General features: G+C 42.9%; 1 protein-coding gene across 2 annotated transcripts in view; it reads right to left on the bottom strand.

Moving 5' to 3' along the window:
• Window positions 1-13,466, bottom strand: part of ANTXR2 (ANTXR cell adhesion molecule 2) — a 163,606-nt gene that overhangs the window by 63,884 nt on the left and 86,256 nt on the right. For both annotated transcript variants that reach the window (XM_061583257.1, XM_061583258.1), the window contains exons 12-14: window positions 9,022-9,117; window positions 2,942-2,989; window positions 1,114-1,206 (exon numbers count right to left, since the gene is read on the bottom strand). In XM_061583257.1, the coding sequence (XP_061439241.1) occupies window positions 1,114-1,206; window positions 2,942-2,989; window positions 9,022-9,117 (237 nt within the window). The remainder of the gene's footprint in view (window positions 1-1,113; window positions 1,207-2,941; window positions 2,990-9,021; window positions 9,118-13,466) is intronic.

The raw sequence follows: 13,466 nt of genomic DNA, 5'->3' as shown, positions 1-13,466 counted from the left end.
GAAAAGCATGGGGGACAGTACCGATCCCTGTGGGACTCCACAATGGAGAGTCCAGGGTGTCGAGCAGTGTTCCCCAAGCACTACCTTCTGTTGACGACCCACCAAGTAGGAGCGGAGCCACTGCCAAGCAATACCCCCAACTCCGTGAGCCTTCCCAGAAGGATACCATGGTCGATGGTATCAAAAGCAGCTGAGAGATCAAGGAGAATCAACAGGGTCGCACTCCCCCTGTCCCTCTCCCGACAAAGGTTATCATACAGGGCGACCAAGGCTGTTTCGGTACCAAACCCAGGCCTAAAACCGGATTGAAACGGATCAAGATAATCAGTGTCATCCAAGAGTCCCTGGAGCTGGCCGGCCACCACCCGTTCCAGAACCTTGCCCAGGAACGGAACATTCGCCACAGGTCTATAGTTGTTCAAGTTATCTGGGTCCAAGGAGGGTTTCTTCAGGAGCGGTCTCACTACCGCCGCTTTTAGGCAGTCAGGGACCCACACCCTCTCGCAAAGAGGCATTGATTACCTCCTTGGCCCAGCCGGCGGTTCCGGTCCTGCCAGCTTTCACCAGCCAAGAGGGGCAAGGATCCAGCACAGACGTGGTTGCCCGCACCAGTCCAAGGATCTTGTCAACATCCTCAAGCTGCACCAACTGAAACTCATCCAATAAATCATTGCCAATGAAGGCAAATTTCTCCAACAAGAGGCCTTTAGAGTCTCTGACTCTGTCCTATGCTCTGTCCCCTTCATTGGATGACTGAAGGAGCAGAGCAGCATTTCAGTTACACTGGTCTATCACTGTAACATGTGATGTGACACTGATGCATGGTTGTCAGCATGACTGGTTCTAAAATGCAACGTAGAAAGCTACCTTATACTGAATCAGTTGATCTAGCTCTGCATTGTCGGCACTGACTGGCAGCGGCTCTTCTGGATTTCAGACTAGTGTCTCTCCCATTCCCATCTGGAGATGCCAGGGATTGAACCTGGGACCTTCTGCATGCAAAATAGATGCTCTACCACGGAGCTACACTAGCCACTTTCCACACTAGCCACCGCTAGCGCCTCGCAACTTTACCTCGCATAGTGCAGTGGCTCAACGCTTTACAATACCAACCTCCATTCTTTTAATTCCTCCAACTCCTCGTCCACCATAATAGGAAGCATCCACCGTTGGCCATTTCTTTTGAGGCAAAGAATCATCTTCATCCTGGGCAAAAATCCAAAACAGATTTTAAGTTTGTTTATTATTTATTTAAAAGGGAACCAAACTGCGCCTAGGTTATTCCAATGGACTTGTAATTGCCTTTTTTTCTGAAGAAAGAACTAATCAAAACAGGAAAGGAGACAATGTCTACTTTTGGATGAATAAACCCAGCCCCTCCCCAGTGGACTCTCCCACTCCCCTCCCCTCCCCTCCTATAACCTGAACAGCCAGATAGTTTTTCCTGTGCTAGAAATGAAAGCTTTTATGTGACGTTTTATTGTCTTTGTTGTTGCATTACTCTGTTTTGTGTTTTAATACTGGATCTTAGTCTTTGTCCTAGGAGTCACACAGAGAACATATATGTAGATGGACGCCCAAGTAAGCAAGCAAGCAAATATATAGATATTCTCTACAAGTGAGCCCGAGAACCTGAATGGTCATTCCCAAGAGAATGGGAATCACTATCACCTTCCTACCACTGAACTAGTTTAAGGCTGCAATCTTAAACTCTCCTGGGAGTAAGCCTCATCGCATTCAACAGGACTTACTTCCAAGTAGACTTGGTGAGGATTGTGCTGCAAGTCCATACTGTCCTTTCCATTTTAGGACAATCTTAAAATACACTGACTGTGTGTATATGACTAATCCATGTACACCTTGCAATTTGGAAGTTAACTTTCATCGAAGCGAACACTTAAGAAAAAATATAAATGTCTGAATTTTTGATATCATCAGAAGATGCTTATGTGCTTAAAGCTCTGCTTCTAAAAAAAGAGAGCGAATAAGATATTATCTGAATTAAAAAGCAATTTTTCCCTCCCTCCTTCCGGTGCCTTCATCCACAGAAAGCATAAACCTAGCATTCAAGTTATGTGCAAGGAAAATCAATTTGTACCGCAATGCATTTTGAAGTGTCTATTACACTCCAATTCCGTTCGAGCAACACAGCCACTTTACCTGTGTACTTCAGGAGAACCAATCTGTCTAATGGAGTATGCTGTGTATACAGGAAAGGTGTACTACACTTGACTATCAATTCTTGCTTTATTTATTGCTACTCGTTTGACTACCCAGACTAAAATGGAAGCATACGATTATACATGTTTATAAAGTATCCCAAACAACAATCAAGATCTAGAGGTCATGATAACCATGACAACACTGCAAAAGTGTAGATCAAGCTTCACCAGGCAAAAAAAAAAAAAGCATTCTGCTTAACTCAGAGTCCTCATTGACAATACTCCTTCATGAACATAATAACCTGATACAATAAAAAATATCCGCCTTAAGGCAGAAATATACATAGGGTGGGATTCAATGCTAGTCCTACTCAGGTTAAACCCATTGAAGTTTATAGGCATGACTAACAGGTTCATTCATTTCAATGGGTCTGCTTTGATTAGGACTTAAATTGCATACAGCCCATTGAATTTGACATGGCGTTGCCACTGGAAACAGCATCCCTGAATCATCTGTCTCTCTTTCATAACATTTAGGATCACTTACCCAATCTCCTGATGTTAGCATGGTCTTTGCATGTTCTCCCCCCACCCCCCATCTCCAATCTACATAACCGGCTGCTGCCGGAAGAGAACAAGAAAAAGGTATCATGTGATGACATGAGCTGAGTTAAGTCGGTAGTTCTGGGCTTGCTTATTTACATCTCTGAGTTGTTTGTGCAAAGATGGAACTACTCAAGCCTACAGTAACAAACCCTTTGAGCAGTTTCACAACATACCTCTATTGCAGCTGATGGCTGTATCCGGGGAGGAGGATCCTTAATGACCTATGCAGGGAGGGGAAAGAGAGGGAAAAAGATAGATGGCAAAGATCATCTAGACTCACACAGTATCAGGATAACCTGGATATAAATATGACAGCTGTCAAGCCTCTACAAGCTACCAAGTTCATGTAGACCAAGAGTTCCCAAAATGTGGCCCGTGGACCAACAGTGGCCTGCACAGCTTCACTCAGGTGGTCTGCAGCATGTCCACATTATATGGTCATACTGCCTTTAACTGTATTTTGTTGCTTCTTTTATTTCTGATATTGTATTTTGTTGTATTGCCATTTGAACTCAATGGAATGCAAATTGTAATACAATAAAATACAATAAATAAGAAATAAAAGAAGCAGTAAAAATGCAATTAAAAATCATATGGCACCTAACACAGCCCATTATAATTGCTACAACAGGCAGAAAAATCATTAAGTGATCCGCCATGACGCTCAGCAATTTTCAAGTGCTTCATGGGGAGAAACTCTGGAAACCACTGATGTAAATCGATGAAATGCAATATTCAACCTAAATTCCATTTTTGCTTTCCTATGTATTTTGACAGTAGCATGTCCCCTACTGTTGATTGGCCTTTGATCAGTCTTGTTTGCTGGCTGTTGGCCATGAGCTACTGATCTTATTTAGATTATTTAACAATTTGATACCCCAACTTTCTACAGTGCTCCCAGGGAGACTGTGGTAGTACTAGAGGAAACTGGTAAGCACTAGAATCCAAGAGCACCCTTTCCCAATATTAGAAGCTGCAACATCTGGGGAGAATGATGGCAATGGATGTGGCTATAGGGAAAGGGACAATTAAAGGAAATAGCAGACCAAGGACGAGCTAAGCATGAAGGATATCCAAGGAGGAATAGCGGATGCTGCACAGCCACCAATCTTCCATGGCTTCCCTTTACTTCCTTGCATTTTTGTCTAATTAACCCTTCTCCCAGGTCCCTTCTAGGTGGGAGTGGAGAAGGCACTGCAGTTGCTGTAGGCAACCTATGAGTGACGGAGTATGGAATGATAATCATGATCACTCCTAGCATTTATATAAGCCGTTCAGAATGTTCAAAGAGCTCCCCATACAGTGTCTGGTTTAAGTCCTTACTACAGCCCTATAAGAGTGTTAGATACATCCGTATTATCCCCATATTGCAGATGAGGGTGCTGCAAAGGAATGGCGGCTTGTCTAAGGCAACCTGGTGAGTTAATGGCTAAGGTGGGATTCAATCTGGGAACATCCTATCAGTCTCTTATCCACTATGCCCCAGTAAAGTTACAGGAAAAGGTTGAGATAGCATCACATGGGGGGGGTCGCGCACACGTGCGCTATACAACCACGACAAAGCTCAAGTCATGTCCACTATAAAATTATCTATTATCTTTGCATAATATTTATTTATTTAATTATTATATTTATATCCTACCTTCCCTCCAAGGAGCTCAAGGTGGCACACACGGTTCTGCCCCTCCCCATTTTATCCGCCCAACAACCCTGTGAGGTAGGTTAGGATGAGCGACTGTGACTGGCCCAAGGTCACCCGGTGAATTTCATGGCTGAGCGCAGATTTGAACCCTGGTCTTCCAGGTCACAGACCAACACTCTAACCACTACACCACACTAGCTCTCCATATTTAGCTATGGAATTTTCTTCCATAGAAGATCTGTCTGGCATCTTCATTCTTATCTTTTAGGTGTCAGATATAGTCGGTCAAGTTAATTTCATGAGTAATTCCATTTTGATGTGTTGTCTTATCTTGCTTTGGGTTTTCCCTCTAATTAGAAGTCTTAAAAACAAACAAATGAAAACAAAATAGACAAGACATCAAAATCAAATTGTTTCGAACTGGTGCTTTCATGATGTTCTTTGCTGCCCATCTTAGCTGTATATTTGTGTGTTAACTGTTTTGCTTTTAAATGTTTGCTTTCATAAGAACATCTAACCCAATGTTGCCTGTTCTGACCGGCAGAGTCTTTCTGAGGTCTCAGGAAGAGGTCTTTCCCATCACTTGCTAGCTGATCCTTTTCAACTGGAGACACCAAGGACTGAACGTGGGGCTTTCTGCATTCAAAAGCGTATGCTCCCTTCCCCAAACGGTTATGACATTTATTAATAAATTGCTGATCACCTTGGGGGCCAATAGTAGAAGAAAGACAGCATATCAATTCTGTAAATTAGTAAATATATACATAAAGAAAATGGTAGCCTGTTCTTCCTTTAAAAAGCAGCTCACAACGCAATCCAAACCCAAGATCTGCTGGAATGAGTGAGTTTGGAAAAGGTAGATATTGGGCATAACTCCCGCATCCCGACTCAACCAGGGATACACCAATGTAACTCCCTCAGCCCAGCTGAGCTGGAGCTAAGCTGGCTCACACAGTGGAAGCTACATCGGCATGATTTTTTTAAAAAGGCATTCTGGGGGCAAGTCGAGGGTGATACGGGGCAAGCAGAGACTTACAAACCAATTGCAAACCACTTTCGGCTCAGTCACATAATCTGGCGGAACTTATGCAAACAAAACAGAGTAGCATACATCAAACTCTATTTTAAAGGGCTGTTTTCTTTCTGCCAGGCTTGGGTTGGTTCAGCCAGTAGTAGTCCCGCTCCTGAACAGAGTTTGGAACAGGGATTATTATTTATTTAGTTATTACATTTCTACCTCGCCTTTCTTTCCATGACAGAAACCCAAAGTGGCTTACATATGGTTCCCAGGCGGTCCCCCATCCAGGCACTGACCACACCTGACCCTACTTAGCTTTAGCAGGTAGCTGGCCTTATGTGCCTTCAGACCATAGCTTACACCAACCTAACTTGAGCCAGCACAAGCTCCACCGGCTTCCTAAACTTGGAATCGCTCTGCCAGTGTGCTTTGGACAGGGTCCTTTTGCAGTCCCCTCTGCTGGCGGTACTCAGGCCATACCTACTGAGCAGTGGCAACAGTCCTGCATCCAATGTCATTAGCCCATTCACCTGGACTCAGGTAGCACTGCTGCATGTACCTCATGCACAGGCACAGACACCCAAATGCAAGTATCCTGCTCATATATTCTTCCATATAGATCTTATATCTCAAAATAAAGATGAGCATCTTTATCATGGGGGTGGGGGTGAGGGAAGGGAGAGTAGGCAACTTCTGCAGCCTGAGAACTTGCAGATGTTAAAAGACATAATATTGCAAGGCAGCCAGGATTTCTGTTTAATTCAGATTTCTTAAATACCATCCCAAGGGCCCAGGAGACAATCTCCATTTTATTTACCATATGCAGAGTTTGAGCCTACTCCAACTTTATTTGGGTTGCTTTTATTATCATCGCTGTCATGAACGGGCTGCTTCACATTTACTTAGCCGCGGAAAAAACCAAAAAAACAAAATTAAGACTCTATTTTGGAGGACAGCCTATTTCTTCTCTCTTTTTTTCCCCAAAAAGAAAAAAAATTATTTGCTTCGGGCAACAATCCCTTTGATCTGCTCATTAACACATTTCAAACGTTCAAATGAGGTGGGCATTAAAAAAACCCGTCAGCGCCAGAGCCCAGAGCCAGCTTGATACAGTCATATGTTCTAACATTCAGGGAAGAGTGAAAGAACTGTCAACAGCAAACTTCTTTTTAAAAAAGAAAAAAAGGAGAGGGAAGTAAAAAATGAAAAACCAACAACCTGGTGGTGTGCATGGACTGCAGATCAAGTGGAAAAAAAATCACCAACTGGCTCCTGCCAACAATTAAACAGCATGCCCGATTCATGTGACATAGTGGATGCCAACTGCCTACTGCCAAAAAGAAAACTGAATAGCATGGCAGGATGGGTATTGGGGGGGGGGGATATTTCCTCTTCAACTTTTTTTTTTGCTCAACCCCTACAGTATTTTTATTTTTTACTTTTGCAGACATAGGATAACTAAAAAGGCACCTTAACCAAACCAATTTCAATTGCTGAAACAGAATACAGGCTTGTTCTCGCCTCTTCTTGGGACACAAATATGGGGGGGGGAAGAGGAATTAAAGATGCTCAAGGGAAGGACCACAGCTCAGTGACAGAGCACATGCTTTGCATGCAAGAGGTCTCAGGTTCGCTCCCTGGTGTCTCCAGGCAGGGCTGGGAAAGGCAGGAGAACTGCTACCAGTCAGTGCCAATAATACTGGGCTAGATGGACCAATGCTCTGACATGATATAAAAGCCGCTTCCTATATTCTTATTAAAACAACAACAACACTTTTATTCTTTCCAGAAGGATTTCAGGCAAATTATCTCAGTAATCCTTTACAACAGCCCTGTAAGGTATATGAGTAATGTTATCCCCAAATTGTAGCTGAGAAGCAGGGAGGTGGGCAAGAGACAGTGACCAAATCTGGAGAATCATATCTTGTCTTAAGCCAAGATGTGAATTATTATTATTATTATTATCTTTATTTATACCTCGCCATTTTTCCAAAACTGGAACTCATAATATGTATTATTTATTTATTAAATTTATATGTGTGTATGTGTGCGTGAACCTGCTGCTCGGGATGTCTATAGACTACTGGGGTTTTGTTTAGTATTATATGTTATATTTTACTCTATGTTATATTTTAGTCTATGTACGCCGCCTAGAGTGGCCGTTAATTCGGCCAGATAGGCGGCCTAGAAATAAAAGTTTATTATTATTATTATTATATCCCGCCCTTCCTCCCAGAAGACGCCCAAGCAAATGACAAAACACTAAAAAATCTATAAAACATATTAAAAACAACACATCTTTAAAAATATAAGTTTTAAGAAAAATATTTGAAAAAATGCCAACAGAGATGCAGACTGGGATAAGCCTTTGGTCATGCACACAGCCCATCTGCACCTCCCTTCACATGAGGGAGCAAACAAACCAGGAAGTCTTCCATTAACCATAGTTTCCTGTGTTGTCCAAACCAGGAAGCTACAGCTGCAGAACAAGCCAGGTTATTAACCTATGGTTTTTAGTTGAATTAAGTCATAGTTAGGAAACTATAATGGAAGGCCTCCTAGTTTATTTGCCAGATCATTCAATGGACGATGAACATAAGAAAAGCCTGCTGGATCAGGCCGAAGGCCCATCTACGCCAGCATCCTGCTCAACACAGTGGCCAACCAGATGTCCCAATAAGAAGCCTGCAAGCAGCAACAACTCTCCCCACTTGTGATTCCCAGGAACTAATACTGCAATGCCAGCTGCCTCTGACAGTGGAGGTAGAACATAGCCATTGTGGCTAATAGCCATTTATAGCTTTATCCTCCAGGAATTTGTTCAATCCCCTTTTAAAGCCATCCATGCTGACAGCCATCACTACATCCTTTGGGAGAAAATTCCATAGTTTAACGAAGTATGCACTGTGCAAAGAAGGTCTTTATTTTACCTGTCTTGAATCTTCCAACGTGCAGTTTCATTAGATGTCCCTGGCTTCTAGTATTATAAGGGGAGTTGGAGCTTATTATTCCAAGATATGGACTGTCCAGACTAGTCCAGTGGCTTGCCTAATAATGTCACAAAGCCATGGAAGGGGATTTTCAAGGGACTGCAGTTTGGGAGGGAAGGGTTAAGTTTCTCCTGCCCAAGCACTGTGGTCCCAATGAAGCACCACCACCCTAACTCAACAATAATTTTCTAAACTACAAACAATGCTGCATGCTACACATTTCACGTAACATGTGGATAGGCCCTCAGAGGTTGGATGGATGCGACAACCTCTCAAAGATTATATTAATGAGCGGCCAGTGCCATACGTCCACAAAAGAAGCTACATCTCATGCCATAGGAAGCTCCGTTATACTGAGTCAGACCATTGGTCTGCATTGTCTGCAATGACTGTCAGTGGCTCTGCAGGGTTTCAGGCAAGAGTGTCTCCCAGCCCTACCTGTGGGTGCTCCATCAGTACCAGTGCTCATCACACACACAAAAAGCTTGCAATTTTGTGGCTTACCTCTACCGCATCATACATTATCACCATACAGAGATGAAATCTGCTGCCAAAATAATATATCTATATATCATGCTATATTCATGGATTCATTTCACTCACCACTTTACAACACAGAGGCCAGAACCACCATAGGAGAACAAGGCCCAGCAAGAGTAACAATACAAGGATAGCTATAAGTGCAGCGATACCATTTGCCTATGGAAAAAAACAAGAGGAAAAGATAATAGTTACATTCACATTCACTGAAATTATTAGTGACTCTCCCACTCTCTCCCTCTCTGCATTGCACTACATAATATCACTGAAACAGAAACAGCCAACGAGTCTACCAATAAGAATGGTAATTTTCCTGCAAAGCCACCTACTGCTGATAATATCAGTCATGCACTACAGGGCTTTGCAAATTCATTCATTTACTATTCCAAATTCATATCAATTAAGAAAAATGAATCAATTTTTGTTTACTTCTGTTTTTAACAGTAATCAAAATGTGAAGGCCACCTATTTTAATATATTATTATTATTATTATTATTATTGGCTGCCATTACCAGTACATCCTACGGTGGGGTACAGACATTTAAAATACAGTATTCAAACCAACTGAAACCTTTACATCCACAGGAATAGGGTGGGTCCTGAAAACATACATCTCAAGTGCCAAAGCCCAGGGTTTTAAAAGGTGCATCTTTAGCATTTGCTGAAAACTGTACAGCGAAGGTGCCAGGCGCACCTCTGTAGGGAGAGGATTCCACAATTTAGGGCTGCTGGTTTTAGAACAGTGTTATATGGGTTCTAAAAGCAACCCCAGCCAGTAATCTGGCTGCTGCATTTTGGACTAGTTGGCATTTCCAAGTCATCAAGGGCAGCTCCAAATAGAGCACACTGTAATAATCCAATCTGGAAGTTACCAGAGCATGGAGTACTATTGTGAAGTCATCTCTGTCCAAAAGGGTTCGTAGCTGGCGAACCTGCTGGAAATATGCCCTTGTAGCCACCGAGACCACCTGAGCCCCCAGTGACAATGCTGAATTGAGCAGTACCCTCAAGCTAAAAACATGCTCCTTCCAGGGAAATGCAATCCCATCCAGAACAGGCCATCTCTCCACTGCCTGGACATGAGAACTCTAGACTCATAACTCCTTTGTATTTCCAGGATTCAGTTTGTTTCTTGGCCCACACCCAGCCCATCACTACCTTCAGACACCTATCTAGCACCTCAACAACCTCTCCCGATTCAGATGGAACATGAGAGATAGAGTTGAGTGTCATCCACATATTAGTGACACTTCACTCCAAAACTCCTGATGACCACTCCCAGGAGCTTCATATAGATGTTAAACAGCATGGGGGACAAATGGAACCCTGCAGGACACCACAAGAAAGCTTCCACAGTGTCAAACAGAAGAAGCCTTCCATAACTACTTTGTGGAAACTTCCCTAGAAGTAGAAGCAGAACCACCGAAGCACAGTGCTCCCCACCCCGCTGAGCCACTCCGGAAGGATACTGTGGCCAGTGGTATCAAAAGCTGCTGAGAGATCAAGAAGAAAGAGCAGGGTTGCACTCCCCCATTTCTCTCTCAACAAATCTCATCGACCAGGGAGACCAAGGCAGTTTCAGCACCATGACTAGGCCTGACACCAGACTTGAATGTATCTAGATATTCAGTCACTTCCAAGCATGCCTGAAGTTGGACCGACACTACCTTCTTGAGCACCTTGGCCCAAAAAGGGATTATTTGCCACTGGGTGATAGATGGATCCAAGGAGGTCTTCTTAAGGAGGGGATGCACCACCGCCTCCTTCAAGGTGGATGGTACTCTATGCTCTTCCAATGAAGAATTAATCATTCCCTGGACCCACCCAATCAACCCCCCACTGCATGGCTAGCTCTAAGAAGCCAAGGGGGGGAAAGGTCAAGAGCGAAGGTGGCCAGCCTCACTTCTTCAAACAATAATCAAAACTGACCCAGAACAAATGGAACAGACATCTGAGCGATTCTGTCCCTAAAGTGCCTCCCAAAGTTGTTACAATAAGCTGCTGAGGGTGTCAGCTCAAAGCTCTCTTGGCCAGATGACAAAAGCCCATTTACCACCCAGCAAAGCTCTGCCAGGAGGCTCCTTGCGGCCGCAATGGTGCATCTGTATCCTCACTCTCAACTGTTATTTCAGTGGCAAGTACAACAGAGCAACCACCTTCCAAATGCACTCTTGCATCAGTGGTTTCTGAAAGTGTTACATACTTTTGAGGCATTTCAGGGATGGGGAAGCTGGAGCCCTCCAGATGTTCTTGGGCTCCATCTCCCATCAGCCCCAGCCAGTGTGGCCAGTGATGATGGGAGTTGTAGTCCAGAAACATCTGGAGGGCCACAGGTTCCCCATCCCTGATGTATTTGCACTTTGGGGCAAATTTCAGCTGACAAAGGTTAAGCTTCAGCCCAATAAGTTTGATATTGAGCTTTTCAGACTCTGCAATCTGAATTGTCAGGTGGTGGAAATGCAGTAAAACTTGGACCATTTGTGTGAATCATTAAAGCTCTTTGTATACCACCCTTAAGGATATCCATCTTGGATCCGTAGTTTGGGAGTTCTTTTAGAACCATCCCTGTCACTAGAGGCACAAGTAGCCTCGGTGGCACGGAATGCTTTCTATCAACTTCGGTTGGTGGCCCAACTACGTCCCTATCTGGATAGGGAAAACCTTGCTTCAGTTGTCCATGCACTAGTAACCTCAAAATTGGACTACTGCAATGCACTCTACGTGGGGCTGCCTTTGAAGACAGTTCGGAAGCTGCAGCTCGTGCAAAACGCAGCGGCCAGATTGCTAACAGGGACTCGGAGATGTGAACATATAACTCCGATTCTGGCTCACTTGCACTGGCTGCCTATATGCTTCCGGGCTCAATTCAAAGTGCTGGTTTTGACTTACAAAGCCTTACACGGCTTGGGACCACAATACCTGGTGGAACGCCTCTCCCGATATGAACCTACCCGTACTCTGCATTCAACATCGAAGGGCCTCCTTCGGGGGCCCACCCAGAGAGAAGCCCGGAAGGTGACAACAAGAAAACGGGCTTTCTCTGTGGTGGCCCCCGAACTATGGAACTCTCTCCCCGATGAGGTACGCCTGGCACCAACATGCTGTCCTTCCGGCGCCAGATAAAACCCTTTTTGTTCTCCCAGGCTTTTTAACAACATTTTAACAACATTTTTAATATCTATTGTAACACCTACATTTGCACTTACGCTCTTAATATTTTAGTAATTTTAATTACTTAACATCTTAATACTTTTAACTGATTTAATACGTTTTAATATTTTTAGGCTTGTGTTGTAGTTGTTTATATGTTTAATTATGTTCTACTACTTTTGGTATATTGTTTTTAAGTTGTTGATATATGTTTTTACTTGTATATTGGATGTTTTTATGTTGTGCACTGCCCAGAGAGCTACGGCTATTGGGCGGTATAGAAATATAATTAATAAATAAAATAAATGAGATTCTTTCTTTGTTTGAAATCTGGCCTTTAAGAGATTATTTCCAGAATTTCAATCCTGTATGGTTATAAAAGATACCTAAAATTATGGACAGCCTTAATTCATTTGTTCTTTATCCCCTTCTTACATTTATTTGCTCTTAAGACGTATCTGAGCAACTTAGCAGTACAGACTCACTTCTGTGCATGTTTCCTGAAACTACAAGGGCTTCTTTAAGAAAAGAGAGAGAGAAGGAGAGAGAGAGGTCTTCTGCAGCAGCAATATTTAGGACTTAGTTTTGTCAACACTGTTTTCTGCAGAGGAACTGCTGCTTTTTCTGCCAGTGAAAATCTGCAAACATGTTTCCTGATCAGGGCTGAGATGCCAAATGAGAAAGTGGGTGTAACCAAAGATCAAGCTGCTGATTTTATTCATCTCTTTTTCACACCTTTTTTAAACAAACAAAACATTCAGATAAGCACATTAGATAGATTGGAATCTCCCTATTTCTTCCCACTTCTTAGTTATGGATTTTCACAATGGCCAACTACACAAAGGGAAAAAAATACAATCAAAAATGGATCAACAACAGGAGAACAAAAAGCCTGTAAACCGTGACTATTTTCACCTGTTTACCATCAAAAACTGTGATCATAATATTTATGCTAACAAAAGGTCTCAATATAGTTGACAAGGAAAATAAAGTAAATCTGCATCATTTATCATCATTTTATTCTTGCTACAATAGCTGCATTTTCTGCCTACAAAACATACACATTTTGATTTTCCTTTTTCCAACACATAAAAGTAGGTCCTCTTTTTAGAATAGTCCGAATCTACTAGTAGTTGAGCTCCGGACTCTTTACAAAAGCAAGGATAGAAGCTGTGTGTGTGTGCACGCAAACACACACACACTTGTATTTTAAGTGACAGAGCTGCATCTCAAAGGGACTTCACAAGTGAAGTGGATTTTGAAGCCATTTACTGACTGCTGAAAGTATTTCTAGCAAATGGGCCTCATACTGTTTATACATATACTGGCCCTCATCTGCACTATACATTTAAAGTCA

Source organism: Rhineura floridana, chromosome 9 (assembly GCF_030035675.1).
Source record: "Rhineura floridana isolate rRhiFlo1 chromosome 9, rRhiFlo1.hap2, whole genome shotgun sequence".
Taxonomy (NCBI): Eukaryota; Metazoa; Chordata; class Lepidosauria; order Squamata; family Rhineuridae; genus Rhineura; species Rhineura floridana.
Note: the sequence above shows the minus strand (reverse complement) of the source record. Positions and strands in the feature narration are given on the sequence as shown.